This window comes from Anopheles coluzzii, chromosome 3 (genome assembly GCF_943734685.1).
Source record: "Anopheles coluzzii chromosome 3, AcolN3, whole genome shotgun sequence".
NCBI classification, from domain to species: domain Eukaryota; kingdom Metazoa; phylum Arthropoda; class Insecta; order Diptera; family Culicidae; genus Anopheles; species Anopheles coluzzii.
In genome coordinates this window covers 34,266,354-34,282,397 of record NC_064671.1, presented here as the reverse complement: position 1 = coordinate 34,282,397, position 16,044 = coordinate 34,266,354, and the positions used below count along the sequence as shown (strand labels likewise).

General features: G+C 49.2%; 4 protein-coding genes across 6 annotated transcripts; 2 read left to right on the top strand and 2 right to left on the bottom strand.

The window, feature by feature from the left end:
• Positions 1-428: 428 nt before the first annotated feature.
• On the top strand, positions 429-4,013 carry LOC120959956 (mitochondrial import receptor subunit TOM70). 2 transcript variants are annotated; one of them, XM_040383766.2, is made up of 2 exons: positions 429-775; positions 1,113-4,013. In XM_040383766.2, the coding sequence occupies exon 2, from the start codon at positions 1,116-1,118 to the stop codon at positions 2,826-2,828; it is 1,713 nt and encodes a 570-aa protein (XP_040239700.2). In that variant the 5' UTR covers positions 429-775; positions 1,113-1,115; the 3' UTR covers positions 2,829-4,013. The 2 variants fall into 2 exon arrangements, with proteins under 2 accessions (XP_040239700.2, XP_040239699.2); XM_040383765.2 differs by having other exon boundaries at positions 1,110-4,013.
• Positions 3,286-11,491, bottom strand: LOC120959955 (eukaryotic translation initiation factor 4E-binding protein Mextli). 2 transcript variants are annotated; one of them, XM_040383764.2, is made up of 10 exons: positions 11,403-11,491; positions 9,805-10,431; positions 9,411-9,709; positions 9,155-9,335; positions 8,880-8,951; positions 8,148-8,208; positions 7,555-8,074; positions 7,039-7,486; positions 6,786-6,901; positions 3,286-5,659 (listed from the first exon to the last, which is right to left on the bottom strand). In XM_040383764.2, the coding sequence occupies exons 2-10, from the start codon at positions 9,911-9,913 to the stop codon at positions 5,390-5,392; spliced, it is 2,076 nt and encodes a 691-aa protein (XP_040239698.2). In that variant the 5' UTR covers positions 9,914-10,431; positions 11,403-11,491; the 3' UTR covers positions 3,286-5,389. The 2 variants fall into 2 exon arrangements, with proteins under 2 accessions (XP_040239698.2, XP_040239697.2); XM_040383763.2 differs by lacking the exon at positions 8,880-8,951.
• Positions 11,492-11,889: 398 nt separating this feature from the next.
• On the bottom strand, positions 11,890-14,096 carry LOC120959952 (kelch domain-containing protein 3). Its single transcript, XM_040383754.2, has 4 exons — positions 12,722-14,096; positions 12,455-12,650; positions 12,240-12,380; positions 11,890-12,176 (listed from the first exon to the last, which is right to left on the bottom strand). The coding sequence occupies exons 1-4, from the start codon at positions 13,452-13,454 to the stop codon at positions 12,116-12,118; spliced, it is 1,131 nt and encodes a 376-aa protein (XP_040239688.1). The 5' UTR covers positions 13,455-14,096; the 3' UTR covers positions 11,890-12,115.
• A 1,002-nt stretch (positions 14,097-15,098) lies between these two features.
• Positions 15,099-15,799, top strand: LOC125907298 (DNA-binding protein D-ETS-6-like). Its single transcript, XM_049608855.1, has one exon. It carries the CDS (start codon positions 15,360-15,362, stop codon positions 15,768-15,770), a length of 411 nt encoding a protein of 136 aa, XP_049464812.1. The 5' UTR covers positions 15,099-15,359; the 3' UTR covers positions 15,771-15,799.
• The last annotated feature ends 245 nt before the right edge of the window (positions 15,800-16,044 follow it).

The following is a 16,044-nucleotide window of genomic DNA, read 5'->3' as shown; positions in this document are numbered from 1 at the left end:
ATTGGCAGAGTGAGATAAATCTGTGCTTAGAATGGTTCAATCTTAATTGATACATTTTCCCATTCCTAGTGCGACGCGCCGTTCCAGGCTCATTCCTAGTATCCTGCTGTGAGTAAACCTACGGATCAAAGATAGCCAAGCTCATTGGTTGTTTAGGAAGGCCAAAACCGTCTTAAGTTGATGTGTAAAATTAAAAGAAGAAAAATCCCACAACTACACTTCCTTTCCATACAAGCGCGTTCAACATTTTAAATTATAACGGATGCTAAAATCAAATATATTTAAACCTAAAAACGATTACATTGCCTTTGCACCATCCGAGCAACTAGAGCGCAGCCTAATAGGCTCCGTCGCCCAGCTGTCAACATACACAGGCGAAAACGCCCCCCCCCCTCCCGCATTAGAAACTGACAGCGCGCTGTCAAAACCGCGCACCGAAAACTGTCACGAGCACGTTTCGCCGCAGCGGGTCCGATAGAGGGGGGAAGAAAACACGAAAAAGTGTCTTCACTTGTTTTTTTCCAGTGGTACCGTGGTTGCGTGCGGGCTTGTGTAGGGAAATGGTTTTCTGTGAAGCGGTGAATGAAATTATATAATCACACAGCTAGCGGCCGGAAGTAACAACTGTCGGGCGCCCATTTTTCCGAAACCAAGCAAAAGGCGTAGCAACCAGCATCAGCACCACCACCCAGGCGGGACGGCCTACTAGCCTCGTTCGACTTACAATATTGCACAAATTGTGTGTCCGTACATGTTGGGATAAAATCATCCAAAGGTAAGCAGCTGACTTGTGTGGATCGATAATACGAGAGCGGTTGTGTGTGTGAGTGTGTTTCTCTATTGATTTTATCACTATTTCTCTGTGATGCGTGAATGAGTGTTTTTGTGTAGAAATACTAAAGTGTGTTCACGGTCACGCACGAACCAGTGTCACGGTGTTGTAAAGAGACATTTCGTAATCATGTCAAAGCTCACACATACACACATATACACACCCGCAAGCCGGAGATAACAAGTGTGGAAAAAGGGAGGTGGTTACCATTTTTCTCATTATTTTTATTCTTTCTTGTCTTTCACCCCTTTGGTGCGGGCCGGCGCACTATCTGTAGCAGGCGATGACGACGGGTAGCACGGGATCAACATTCCCCAAATGGCAGCTGGCGCTGCTGATCGGTACGCCCGTGGCCATCGGACTCGGCTACCTGTACTGGCGCAAATCGGGCGACCAGGGCGGCGACAAGCTGACCAAGAAGCGGTTGGCCGACCTGAAGGACAAAACCATCTCGCTCGATGGTGACACGTCGGAGGCCGCCGGCAAGCAACAGCCGGCCGATGCGAAACCGCTGACCGGGCGCGATCTGGCCAACAAGCACAAGACGGACGGCAACGCACACTTCCGGGTGGGGAAGTACGACCTGGCGATCCGGGAGTACGATGCGGCGATCGAGCACTGTCCCACGTACGAGGCGACGGACCGGGCCACCTACTACCAGAACCGGGCGGCCGCGTACGAGCAGCTACAGAACTGGGCGGCCGTCATTAAGGACTGCACCAGCGCGATCGAGTGCAATCCGGCGTACGCGAAGGCGCTGGTCCGCCGGGCGAAGGCGTACGAGCAGCAGCAGGATCTGTCGCGCGCGCTGGAGGACATTACGGCCGCCTGCATTGTGGATCGGTTTCAGAACAAAGCGACACTGGTCAGCGCGGATCGCATACTGCGGGAGTTGGGCCAGCAGCATGGGCGGGAAGCGATGAAGAGCAAAAAACCGACCTACCCGTCGAAGCAGTTCCTCAAGAGCTACTTCAGCTCGTTCAACAACGATCCCATTGGCAAGCTGGTCGTGGCCAGCACGGAACAGAAGGGTTTCATCAAGGCGAAGGCCCTGTTCGACAGCGCCGAGTACGAGGGCATTGTCGCTGCCTGCACCGAGGAGCTGGAGAAGAGCGAGTCCGAGTCGGAGTACAAGCTGGAGGCGCTGCTGCTCCGCGGCACCTTCTACAACCTGATCGCCTGCTACGAGGAGGCGAAACAGGACCTGGACGCGGTAATTGAGCTGGAAACGGCGGACAAGCGGCTCCGCTCGAACGCCCTCATCAAGCGGGCCTCGCTGGCCATGCAAACGGAGCCGGATTCACCGGGCGAATGCTTCAAGTACTTTGCGCGCGCCGAAACGATCGACAGCACGAACGGGGACATCTTCCATCACCGCGGCCAGGTGTACATACTGACCGACCGGATGGACGATGCGATCGCGGACTTTGAGCGAGCGTACCAGCTGTGCCCCACGTCCGGCATCATTGCGACGCACCTGTGCTACGCCTCGTACCGGCAGGCGGCCCAAAACCGGGACGAATCGGCCATCGGGCGCATCCGCAAGCGGTTCAACGAGATACTGGACCAGTACGCGGACTGCGTCGAGTGTTACAGCATCCTCGCCCAGGTACTGACCGAGGAGCAGAAGTTCGACGAAGCGGACAGCTGCTTCGCCCGGGCACTGAAGGTCGAGCCGGACAATGCGCAGATCTACGTGCACCGGGGGCTGCTGCAGCTGCAGTGGAAGGGCGACATCGACGAGGGCGTGAAGCTGATCAAGAAAGCAATACAGATCGATGGCAAGTGCGAGTTTGCGTACGAAACGCTCGGCACGATCGAGGTGCAGCGCGGCAATCTGGTCGAGGCGATCAAGCTGTTCGAGCGGGCGATCGAGCTGGCGCGCACGGAGATGAGCCTGGTGCATCTGTACTCGCTGAAGGATGCGGCGGTCGCGCAGGTGGACGTGGCGAAGAACATGGGCTTGAGTATTAGCAACATTCAGCCGAACTTTTAAGCGCAGTGTACCAGTACGTACCCACGAGAAGCAGGCCTTGGTTTTGCACGATAAAGCGTTGTAAGGAAAGCTGCTGCCGCGGCGTACGCTTGTGGTGGAATTGATTCCACATAATTCCGACGACTCCCCTCCCCCCATCCCCAATACGTTTATAATTTATCGTTTAGCGTGAAGCATTAATAGCAAGCAGTCATGGTTGTATGCAATTGCATTGGCTCACCTAATGTGGTGTGTGTGCCCAATGTGTTCCATATCACCAGTTTTGTTTTCTGTTTCTTTCGTCTCCCGGTGTTATGCTTGAATTACGTTGTGTGCAACAATCGAATAAAACGAGCCGGGATTTAATTTAGGTCATACAAACAAACAAACAAAAAGGCATAATAGCATAATTGCAGTAGTTTTTCGAAAGAAATCGCCCACTCTCGAACTCACACGTGAAGCAAAGGCACTAGAGATGTTTAAGTACTAGATATATGTGTTTTTATTATCCATTGTTTACCGTTAGAATACATCAGTTTGTTTCTCGCCCCCTGCGTGTGTGTGTGAGGGTGGGTGGGTGTAGTGAGCGATAAGTTAAATGTAGCCAACTTAGTAATTCCACCGCACACACATACGCTGCTTCCCTTTCTTCATGCTTCTTCCCTTATAGCCCCCCGGACAACATCTAATCTTCTCCCCCTGCTGTATCTGAGCGTCTGTATGAGTGAGTGAGTGAGTGAGTGTGTAAATAGAAGATATAAATTTCATTTATCTCTCTACTCGTTGTTTTTTCCCTAAAAACAAAAAAAAAACTATTAACCGCCTTTTCCCCCTTGCGCACACACAGTCACTCAGTAGTTCCCTTCCATCACCAAAACAAACAATTCCCACGTGGGAGGAGCGTTTTGGGTATGAGAAATCACGAAGGGAATAAAAAAAAACAAAAATAAACAAATTTAAATTCCTTTCCCGCGTTGCTGTACGGTTAAACGGGAAACAAAACAACAACAAAAAACACAAAGAAAAACATACTTAATAATCAATTATAAATTGTATAAATAATCAATAAATAAAAGAAGTAAACAAAAGACGAAAATCGCGCCGAGTCGGGGTGTCGTTTGATTAGAAAGGAAGGAAATAAAAAGGAAAAAAAATAATCACATGTTTTGTTTGCACACACACATTGTTGTTATGTGTAGAAACAAAGTTTTCAAAATTTCGTATCTAAAATGAAGTTTATGAGATGAATTCATTTTTCTTTTTTTGTTGCAAAACATGAGTAAACAACAGCATCAAACAATCAATTCTCGTACCATTGGATTGGAAAATTGAGTCCAATTGTTTGTGTTGAGATGAAGAAAATGAAGGAAAATGTTTGATTGTACGTATGCGCGCGTGTTTGCGAATGAGGGACTGGATTACGACACGGAAAGACTGTTTCTCCATTTCCCCATTCCTCTCGTTCGCTGAGACTAGAAAGTTATTTAATACACATCAAATATGTTGTTATGAGTTGTGTTAACTTGTTTGTTTTTTTTTTCGCTAAACACGATCAATCCAACAGCAACTGAAAGCAGAGAAGGAAAAGGTGAGGAGAAGGTGTTCACAAGTTCCTTTGCTGCTGAAGGATTAAATAATAATGAGTAAATATTAATAATGAGTGAGTGTTTCTTGTGTGAGTTCGCTCACATATCTGCGATTTTTATCACCGGTTTTTGCTGATGCCCTCCGCTCCCTCTCTCTTATGTTGTTCTGTGTTGCACAGCGATGGTTGCATATGTTGTTATCCCACCTCTATTTCTTGTTATATTAATAATAATATTATTACATAGTATTATTTGGCATATAAAACCACATTCTTCAAAATATCACTATTTTACGAGCTGTCTGGTTACTGGTCGCCATTTCCCCCCACGTGTTACAGGAAAAGTACACAAAACTCGCAAACTCTCATCGGTGGAAGACCGATGTAGGAAAAAAAGGCTCTGTGTATTAACACGAAGCTGCATTCCTGGATAGCTTTTCTTAGCTGCAACTGCTCTTTTACAGTTGTTTCTATATTCAGCTTCTTCAAAGTTGCATGTAAGCGCAGTAATGCTTTGGGTGCCATCGACAAAACAAAATCTTCCCTCTCTCTCACAAGTTCCCTTTTCCGAATAGGATCAAACAAGCAATCGATCCTAATAGCGAAAATAGTAGTTCAGATAAACATTACGAATAAAAACAAAAAGGTTAATCTCATTAGCGTTAATAGCGGGGGTTAGTGTTAATGCGCTCTTAGCAGTGTGTTCTCTTACCAGCTAAATGATATTGTGTTTGGATAGGATGTAAAAACCAAAATGAAAGTGTAGTGCGAACCGTGGAAAACAGCGTTAATGCCGCGAGCATTAGGACAACACACACACGTACACAACACTTATGTTAAGAGTTCGTTTTAAATTTCGAAGTTTTCAAACCAAAAAACCGCGTTCGATTCGTTTGTGCTTATCAGCAACAGGCGGATGTAGGGGGGATTTTAAGAAGCACCCCCAAGTCGGAAGGTTAAAGGTCACACGACTCGTGCCTGTGTGTGTGTGTGTGTCTCATGCACCGATCTTTTCCATCTGTGCTGCAGCACTGACGATGCCCGATGATGCACCATTATTATTATTATTATCGTCGGCGCCAGCTCCTTCCGTGCTGTCCTTCGCTGGTGGTTGTTCGCCATCGACTCCTCCTCCGTCCGGCAGACTGCTGAGGGGGGTACCGCCGCCCTGACCCACCAGACTACTGCTGCCCGACTCTTTCGCTGCCTGTTTCTTCATCTCGAGAAACTGCTCACCGTTAAAACGGTTTTTCTGATCTTCGATATCCTTTAGTGGGGAGGGGGCAGAATGAGGAGGAAGGAGAATTTAATTAAAAAGGCATCCAAGATGAGCGCCATTCACCCGTTACCCGCAAGCCCATTAAATGTGTTAGTAAGTAAACCTTCACCGGCGATGGTAATGGATGCTTAGAAAAAGAGGTAATTTGTTCCCGATTAGTTACAGTCATGTTAAAATTCTCGGTTTTAGTCTCTTACAGGGTTTTCAGTGAGTTCTCTTAGCTGTAGGACACTCTATTGACTATTTCTTCCGTGAAATGAACCTAATGCAATTGGAATTGGGCTTTATAGTATCCTTGTTGGACAAATCCAATAGGAATTGTGAAGTTAACTTCCCATAAGAAAGAGTCAAAGAAGTGTCCCGCAACTATGAGAACCCCTGTAAAACACTGTACCGTCTCTTCTTTAAGGTGGAAGCACCGTTTCTCTGCAATAAAATTGTCCATATACATTCCTTTCCCATCTAAATCACATCTTTCGCCGTTGATTGTATCAACAATTTCGATAACGAATGTTTAATGTGTAAGCTCTTGTTTTCTCTTCCTTAAGGCATGGTGGCGCGATTGCTTCCCAGCATCGTTTAAAAATCCCAAAAACGGACGGAATGTAAGTGTAAAACAATGCTCTTAATCACTGGTCGATTTGTATCGTATCAACAGCCGCCCGGACGGCTGCTGCTGCTGCTGCCTGCTGTTAGTAATGTTCGATGAGCAAGCGGTTAGATTGGTGGACGATGAGTATCGTTGATTCAGATTGTTGTTGTTAGCGTGCTTGGTGATGAATGCATGATACGGCGGATGGTGGTATTTGCTGTGGCCGAGTACGGAAATGCCTGTCCCCATGTCGAAGCTGCTGGCACTGAGAATGGAGTTACGCTGCAACAGCACGTGCTTGTTGAGGTAGTAGTAGTTCCGGCGGTTAGTAGTGTTAGTAGTAGACACGTTATTGTTGTTGCCATCGTACAAATGCTGACCGGTGTTGCTGTTAGTATGAAGCATGGAACACTCAAGCGACCCGGTTTTAGTAGCTTTCCCCTTCACCTCCACGGCCACACCATCACCAACACCACCACCACCGTCACCGTCCGTGGTAGGAACGGTAGCGGCTCGTCTTACCTTATTTTTGACCAAATAAGGAAGAGTTTCACATATACGCTTCCAGTCGGCGGGCAGATCCCACGAGTACGGTGACTTTGAGTAGTAAATCAGCCGCTCATATTCGATTCGTTTCACTAGCGGGAGGGGCGATTTTGGGGTGAGAAACAACAGAAAGAAGAAAAAGAGTTACTCAAACCGTCACCCAACGTGCTCCTCGCTCCAGAAACAGGCAAATGTTATTCATTCCAACCAAAGCAATCTCGCCGCTTACCCGGGTTCGAATCCGATTTGACGGTGGCCGCTGCCGCCTCCTTCAGCCCATCGCCCGCACTATCCTTGCGCGAGAAATGGCTCCGACGAGACCGGCTCAGCCCATTGTTGCCAGCTGCGAGGGCACTGCCGCTGCCGCTGGTTTGCAGTTCGTTCGGCTTAAAGCCGGCGGCCGCCGAGGAGCCCGCCTCGACGATGAACACGTCATCGTCGATCTCGAGACTGTTGCCGACGCCGCCGCCCATCAGCTCGCCGCCGATGGTGGCACCGATCGTGTTCAGCCCGACGCCACTGTCCACGAACGGGGTGCCGGTGATGAGCGAATGCTGGCCGGGCATCGCTCCCACCGGCGAGGAAAGCGTGTTCGGTAGATCGAAGCTGGAGCACATGTCTACCGAGGCCAGAAATTCGTTGCTGCTGAAGTAATCGTCCAGCACTAGCTTGGCGACCTGGCGGGATAGGGAAAAGCATCGCTTAATGCGCGTTCGAAGGTTAAACGATAGAACGCTAAACACACCTTGACAAGCTCCAAACAGTCGCCAGTAATCTTCAGATTGTGTTGACCCACGTTCACCGTGTACTTGTACTCGCCGAGCGACGCATCGTTGGTGGAGAAGCTGTGCAGCAGCAGGCCGGCTCCGTTGCCCGCGGCGCTATTGCGCTGGCCACTGTTTTGCGACCCGTTGCGCGTTAGCTTCGGGTGCGTGTAGGACGATGGCGGCGTTTGCGAGTAGCCGCTGAGATTCAGACTTAGGGCACCACCCGGACCCGAGGCCGACTGCTGCTGCTGCTGCTGCTGGTTGGACAGGAAAGCGCCCATACCGTTCGCGCCACTGTTCGCTACCATCTCTGCCACCATGGCCCCGGAGAGGGAATTGCGCGCGTTCGCTGCGCCGGATCCTGCCGACTCCTTTCTCGGGACCGTTTCATCCGAGCCGGATGACGCCAGAGAACTGCAGGATCCGTCCTGGGAATTGTCCAAACGTACCGGGGACGCGTTACGGCGAATGGTGTCTTCGATCAACTGCTTTGCATAGCTGGAGGGAGGTCAAAAGACGGACATTTAGAAGCACTTTCAGCGTTTTGTCTTATGTTAAGTAACACACTTACTTGATTTTTTCCTCATTTGGACCGGTAATTTGCACCAGTCGCTCTTTAGCCCCGGTAGCGACTGAAAAACGTACACTCAAACAAGAATTAGTGTCTTTCTTCACCCCGTTTGCGGTTCTAATTAGCAGCAGTAGCACACACACGTACACGAAATAAGCAATATTAAACACACACTGAAAAGCTGGAGCGTGCTGGTGGTAATGTTTTTGTTTTGTTTTATTACACGTGAATGCCGAGTGAAAAAGGCAGGTGCAACGAGTGGATTGGTAAGGTTGTACGTTAGCGAAGAGAACATGTTTTTTGTTAAATGTGCAAAGTATTTTCGTTTCTCAGGTTAAGTTTCTTTTGTGAAACTCAACCGGAAAACGATCGGTATGTGGTGCAGACCACCATACGACCAGGAAAAACGATAGAGGTAGATATTACAGAGCGAAAAGATCAGACCAAACCATTAGAAGTGCTAGCAGAATTGTTAAAATGATCACACAAAATAGCTTTGATGCAATGTACAAGACGATAATCTTCCTTTTTTAGGGTGAAATAAGTGATTTTAGCATGTTGGTGACGGCGGTGCGCTTGCACTTGCGTTTAATTACAACACACGCGACACACAGTACGCAACCGAAAGGGCGTACGCGTACGCGATGGTGCAGCAGTGCGTGCGTGCGTGGGGTGGTGGCAGGTGAGTAATGGCTAACACACGGAACACGAAGGCCAGGGAAGCGCGTTTACCTCTTTGGAACGAAATAACCGTTTCCGACAGTTCTTCTATCATATGCACTCTACGTCCCTTGATTCCCATTACTACGCGGACGGACGGACACGCGGATGGTTGAGGCGGGGGTGCGCGATGCATGCGCGTGTGTGTCCGGTACGGAGGAAAGGTAAATGGGAGACAAAATCATCAACGGAGGCGGCGTTTATAAATGTTTAACGTTTGAAATCACTCAAGAATTCCTTCCGCAGGGAGAGACACACCACAAACATCCTGCTGAAGACACACTTACCTTTTCCCGAGTCGGCATTGCGAATCACAATCTCGTCCTTGCAGTACGTTTTGCCGGGTATCTTCGTCGGCTTCGGGAACTTCCCAGAGGTCCGTATCAGCTCGCCCGGCGCCAGCGCGGGTACAGCCTGGCCCATGGGCGGGGAGGATCCCAGCAGGTTCGGGTCGGCCAAAATGTCAGGCTGAAAGCACAAACACACACAGAGTGCACCGTTAAAACCGACCTTCTGACCTTGTGTACAGCTCCACCCACTGACCTCCACATTTGTAGCCTTGTGTTTGTAGTAGGTGTTTGCACCATCGGATACCTGCCAGGATTTGGCGCGCAGCTCGATCAGTTGTAGCAGATTCAATCGCGTCATTATGTTCAGCCGTTCGTCCTGCGATGCGTTCCGGAAGATGACCAGCGCCCGGTCGAGCGTGTCCTTCGACACGTTCTCCAGCTGCGGCCCGTGCAGCCGCAGGTTGGCCAGCAGTGCGTTCACGCCGTCCGCGTTGTTGCAGCCGCTGGCAAGGCTGGCGGCCACATTTTCCGTCAGCGTGATGAGCTCTTCGACTGAGTAGTAGTAGGCCATACAGAAAGAGAGAAGAAAAGTGGATGCGTTCAAATGACACTTCCAAAACAACACTTCCCCAAAACACGTGGCCTACTTGATTGAACTTCATAGACGGGCAGATGGACGTGCTGCTGCTGCTTCAGCGTGGACTTGAGCGGACGTGGCGGTTCCAGGTTCTTGACGGCGCGGCCCATCTGCGACATGGCGATGGCTAGCGGTGGTGCGATCGAACGATCACACGGAGGACAGGCGTACACAGCAGACACGTGAACGGTCGCTGCGGTCGTGTGTGACTGTGCAGGCTTCCTCCAACCCAATCTCGAACGCACTGAACCGTGGGCCAGCCAATGCGCTGAGACTATCGATTTTCCACACTGGCCCCCACGAACACCTCGCTCCTCCGCGTCGAACGCAGCGAAGAATTACGCGAAACGGAAAGCGTTTGGCACGTTTCGAAAGTACGCTGGCGCTGCTGCTGCTGCTGCTGCTGCTAGTGCCTAATAATGGTAACGCAATTTCCTCCCGGGTGGCACCCAACTTTTCTCCGCCTTTACACCTCCTTCGAGCGCGTACTGGACTGGGAAAAGAAAACGGCGAAAACGGCGAAACACGAAGCCGCGCACGTCCGGTGGTGTGGCACTATGTGTGTGTCTGTATGCGTGAAGCTGAACGAAAACAAAAATACAAAACGACGGAATTGTTCGCTGCTTGCCCTCCTCCCCTGGAACGAGAAGCGGTAAAGGAAAATAAGAAGAAACAATAAATACACAAACACACACCCACACCAACTACTAATTTGCTGCACAATCTAAATCCAATAAGTGTCCGGGAGGCTTTTCCAATACGACGAGAGACCACCGTTTCTTAATTTACTACGTTCTATGGATTCTGCAGCCGTCGTAGCCAGCGCCCATTACTTATGCTAACAGAAAATATTTGAAAATTTTCCACACCACGACAACACCATGTGGACATCATGTGCGATCGTGTCATGTTTTTATCTTCCCTCGCCCCCCATTTTTCTTAAGTACAGTTCGCGCTCGTTGTCCTCTTTCTCCGCTTTCCACAACGTTTGGAGAGAATTCCTGATCGCCCAAACGCATTGCTCGATCATCAATATTCACGGATGCAACCGTCGACGGCGCGCCCTTTCTCTCTATCTCTCTCTCCCTCTCTCTCGCTCATTTATTGGTCGGAAAAGTATATTTTTGTACACACATGCACATTACGATTGGAAAAAAAGCTGCTGACGACAGCGAAAACAAGCAGCCAGCGGACACCCCGTCCATCCTGCCGGAATAGCAACAGCGGCTGTGGCAGTTGTGCTGATCGCTAGGGAAACCACGCACACACGAAAAAAGGGATCATTTTCCAACCAAGCAAATTCCGAAACGGAAAGGCTCCATTTCATACATTCCACCTTTTTCACGTCCCCATCCGATCGAGTGTGTGTGTGTGCGTTTCACTTTTGCCTGCTACGCCTCTTCTTTTCTCCCCTTTCTGATGATCTTTATTTTTTCACTACGGCAGATCCCCACGCACCCACCACCAGAAAACACAACTTTACACCCCCTAGCCGCACTGGGCGCGTGTTTCCGCGACCGGAAGTGTTGGCAAGAGATACAATTCTACCGGGATTTTCACTTTTGCCGCGTGGAAATGTTCTATTTTCACGAAAATTACGCATTTTACCTTTCTGCTCCCGAAAACACTCTACAAACCCGAACAATGGTCAATCGAAAACTACCTGTCAACAGATGACTTCATTACCTGCCGATCCCGCCGAACAGTGTTTGACAGCTGGCGGAGAGCGCTGTCATATTGGGCAGTCCGATAAAGATCGTTAACGGGCGGGAATGATTTAAAAAGAATGTCACACTAGAGGTCGCTGGATTTGCACCTCTTTTATTTATAACGGACTTTTAATTAGCCCTTTTGGGTGAATAAAAGGTAAACAAGTGTTTAGCGCTGTTTTTTTTACGTTCAAGAAGGCTCGGTTAGGCAATTGATAGCCCGGGTGCTGCTACGAGCTTATTATTAATCAAGAAATTCGAATGGAGCTAGGAATTCCTTTAAATTATTCTTTTTTCAAACAAGAAGTTCACTCCCATTCTCAACCTGCTGCAATTATTATTTCTCACTCGCTGTTCATGCAGCAATTAACGAACTCCCGAACCGATTGCACGTTCAACAAAATGTATTTTACCTGAAATAAATTCACTTATAATTTATGCTGCACAATTGTTTTCCCCATAATGACTTGATGGTAATTTCAAACAAACAAAACAAAACGGAACCAACCAAAACAGGTGTGTTACTCTCTTCATACGTGTGTGTGTGTGTGTGTATATGTGTGTGTCTCGCGGGCGGTGGGGCCCATCTTTTGTACGCGTGATGGTGATCGTTCAACCCTTGTTCAGCGATCGACCGATTTTGTTTGGCGTAGACATGTTCCGTATTTCGATTCTGCAAAGAAGAGGTTTATTTTAGTAGAAATTGAAAATGTTACGAAACGTCTAGCCTGATTACCTGATATCCTGAGGTAAAACAGAAATGTCGAGCTTGTACTCCAGAACTTTAAGGATGGCCAATGTGCACAGGCTCGGCTCAAAGTCTAGCACGTGCGTGTCGCTATAGTCAAACGATGAGGGGTCACCATTGTGTGTTGGGCTAAAACGAAACCACAGAGAGAGAACAGTTAGTGGTTGTAAGAATTGAGACCAAATGATCGGTATTAGACCTACCAGGTGCCACCAAAAAGATACATTCGTTTGCCAATGACCAGGCACGACTGGCGCCGTCTAGCACGTGGTGCCTGACCCTGGGGCGTAACCTGTCGCCAGACGTTCCGATCCGGATCGAAACAGTAGAGATCATTGAAGTGTTTGTCTATATTGCCATTGTAGCCCGCAAAGATGTAGATTTTGTTATTATAAATAACTGCAATGATAAAAAAACAGAATCCAATGTGTCATTCCAGCTGTTTCGTTGCAATGCTCTTCCCCACTTACATGCAGAATGACTTCTTCGACCGACGGGGATTTCGCCGGTGGTTTTCGGTGTGTACCACCGGTCCGCCTTCAGGTCGAGAAACTTAATGTTAGGGCAGTAGATTTCTTCCTGCGAGTGGTACGGTGCGACCGCATCGCTGCGCCCCCCGAAGATGTACATCCGGTGGTTCAGCACGGTGGCCGAGTGAAAGTCCCGATACGAGGGCGGCTCCCCGAGCGTGTTCACGTACGTCCAGTGCATCGTGCGCAGATCCAGATAGTAGACGTCGCACGAAAACTTGTCGATGCTTTCCTCGAACCCGCCGAAAATGTACATCCGCTCGGCGTAGATGCAGGCCGAGTGGCCGTCCCGCGCACCCGGCACCGTGCCCGTCACCGACGGTCGGCTCCATTTGCGCGTCCGCGTATCGAAGCAGAAGAGTATGTCACACACAATCTCATCGTTGCGCCCGCCCCACAGATATATCTTGTGCTCGAAGGCGACGGCCGTGTGGCCGTACCGCTGGAACGGCACCTCCGGGTACTTGCACGGCACCCCGTTCTCGTCCTCCACCGCCGGGATCGGGGCCCAGCGCATGTTGTGCGTGTTCAGCACGTGCACGTCGATGGCGCTGTTCGAGTGGTAGTCCTCCCCGGTGCAGTACCCACCGAAGGAGTAGATGAATTCGCCCACCACCACGGACGCATGGTTGACGCGCCGCGGCCCACCGTCCAGATTGACGACCCAGTGCATGATGGCGGTCCGGACGATCGGGGGGGACGGGGAGGGTTTTGTGTATTTTTCGATGTTTTGATTAGCTCTCAATTTTGCTCACAGCAACTGCACGCCATGCACGAACACAACACACAGGCACCACACATTGCGTTCATATTATGCAAACCATGAGACCGTCACCCCCAGGGGAGTGGGGAGGAAGGTGGTCGGGCACGATATTTAATCCAACTACAGCGATGCAGCTTCCCGTAGCAAAACACAAACAGTTTTCACACTGCCACACACAATTCCTCCTTCCAAGGTAGGACAGGATGACAGGAAGACGATCGCGATGGCAATACGTGGTTTCCTAATTTGCCTTGTTTTGCATTTGCAGATTTTGCTCCTTCTTCTTTCTTCCTTTCCGCTGAATACGCACACTCGGGTGCACACACACGGGGGAGGGTCCGAAACGGGGCCCCGTCCTTGGGCCGTACGGCGGACGAAACCGAAAGCAGCTTCAGCGTTTACTGCTGGGCGTGAACAGCACGGTGTGTTTCACAATTTCGACAACTTTCATTGATTATTGGGTAGAAAATTGATTAGATGATTTGCGAGCTAGCAAAACACCAAAACAAGATCTCATCTGACATCTGGGGGCCCCTGCCAGTGCACACTGGGCGATCCAACGGTGCCGGGATTTGACATCTTGAAATTGATTTTTGCTGCACACATTTCTAAAATAAGTTTAGCAAGGAGAAAAATTAAGACATTTAGTGAATTTAATAAACTGTTGGTATTATGCAAATTATTTTAGACGCAGGAATGAATTGGAAACATTAATTAAACAAGAAAAGGATTTGTTTTCCAGATTGAAATTTTGACACATGTTTACAATACCCCATTCAAGGTTTGAATCGAGTTCACTTCATAGAAAAGCACACACTGAGCTTCAATTCGGTTTGAAATGTTCGTCAAAGCTCATTTTACTGGAAAATAAAGCAATTTGTTTAAAAATTAAATAATTAACAACACGAATAACTTTACGCACATTTCAAATCACTCCAATACAAACTCTACACACACTGGCAAAGGGAACACTTTTACCCATACTTGCATGCCCACCTTCTTATTGCACACATGCACTGCAAACGATACCTGTTTTCTGAGCTGGGAAAACCCACACCGCTGCCCGTTGGGTGAATAATGCTTGATTCTTGCTTGATTAACATGCGCAGAGCGTACACCTAGCCGAATCCACAAAACTAATAAACTAACCTTCGATCAGCGATCGCCTATCGACTGAACTGTTGTTAGTAAAAATTTCCATGCCTTTTGAAAGCCACACAAACGACACACCACGCACCAAACAGAGCACCAACCGCTTCGCGTCATACAATTCCACGAATTGGCGCACTTCACGATCTCCGCCGCGCACAGCTTCCAGGAGCGCGCGCGCACTGTTCATCTCGCTTGCGCAACCGGTGCAACCGAACGCGCCGTCCTACCCGCACGCCGTAAGCGCACGTGCTTGAGGCGCGTATGAATCACGAATTTATGAATGAATTCGCGTATTTCGCTTTGGGTAAGCGCGTCTTCGGGAAACGACTGCCGCTGCCACCGCCGCCGCCGTCGACCGGTTGTAACGGCGCGATCTGCTTCAGTACGTCACTCTTGTCGCGATCGTTGGCGGATCAGCATCACACACCAGTGACATTGATCCGGAAATTGGAAATGTGAATTGAAGAGTGTGTGAGTGGAAAAAGTGTTCGAAAAAAATAAACTCCTTCTAGTGTCATTACAGTTACAGTGATTTAAATGTGTGCAGTAAAGTGCGTGCGCGCGTGTGTTGCAAGGTGATGCCGTTTGTGCAAAAGACGCTCCGCAAAAGCAAATGGAATATAGCAAAGTGTGTCGTGGTGGTGTTGTTTGGAGTAAAGAAAAATGCAACGCGATGCGGCGGTGGCCGATGACAAGCGCACTGATTCATCGGCGGACAGTGACGGGGGGGAAGAGTGTGAGCAAACGTACCTGCCGAACGATCCGCACCAGTGGAACGCAGAGCACGTGAGCACGTGGATTTCGTGGGTTTCGAAAAATTTCGACATTTTCCCACCGCTCGAACCGGCCCGCTTTCCCCAGGCGGGCAGTGAGCTGGCCCCCTTTACCAAGGCGGACTTTTGGGTGTGTGCGGGCAGTGCGGCGGGGGGTAATACGCTGGCGAAACATTTTGCGCACCTCGTACGGCACGCCGGCCGCAACAAAGGAAGCGGAAGTGATGGTCAGCAGGAGCTAGAAAGCGACATTGATCCAGGTAATCGAGCCGGTCGATATCGGGTGGAAGCAATCTATTAAACTATTACCAAACCCCTTTTTCCCTTTTAATCAGTCGACTGGGGAAGCTAGACAAAGAAGGGGAAGAATTTCACATTGGGAAATAGGGCTTTTCCTATCATCTAATCTTGATAAATGGTCCTTCTCCACACACACACACACATCCACATAAGAGTTAACCTTCGTCGTAGCTAAACAGTTTCTCCACACCAGCCTTATCTGATAATGGAGTTAAACTCTCAACACGAGGACACGGCTAGTGATAAGTGTTTCCTTTTCCCCGAACAGAGAGGAG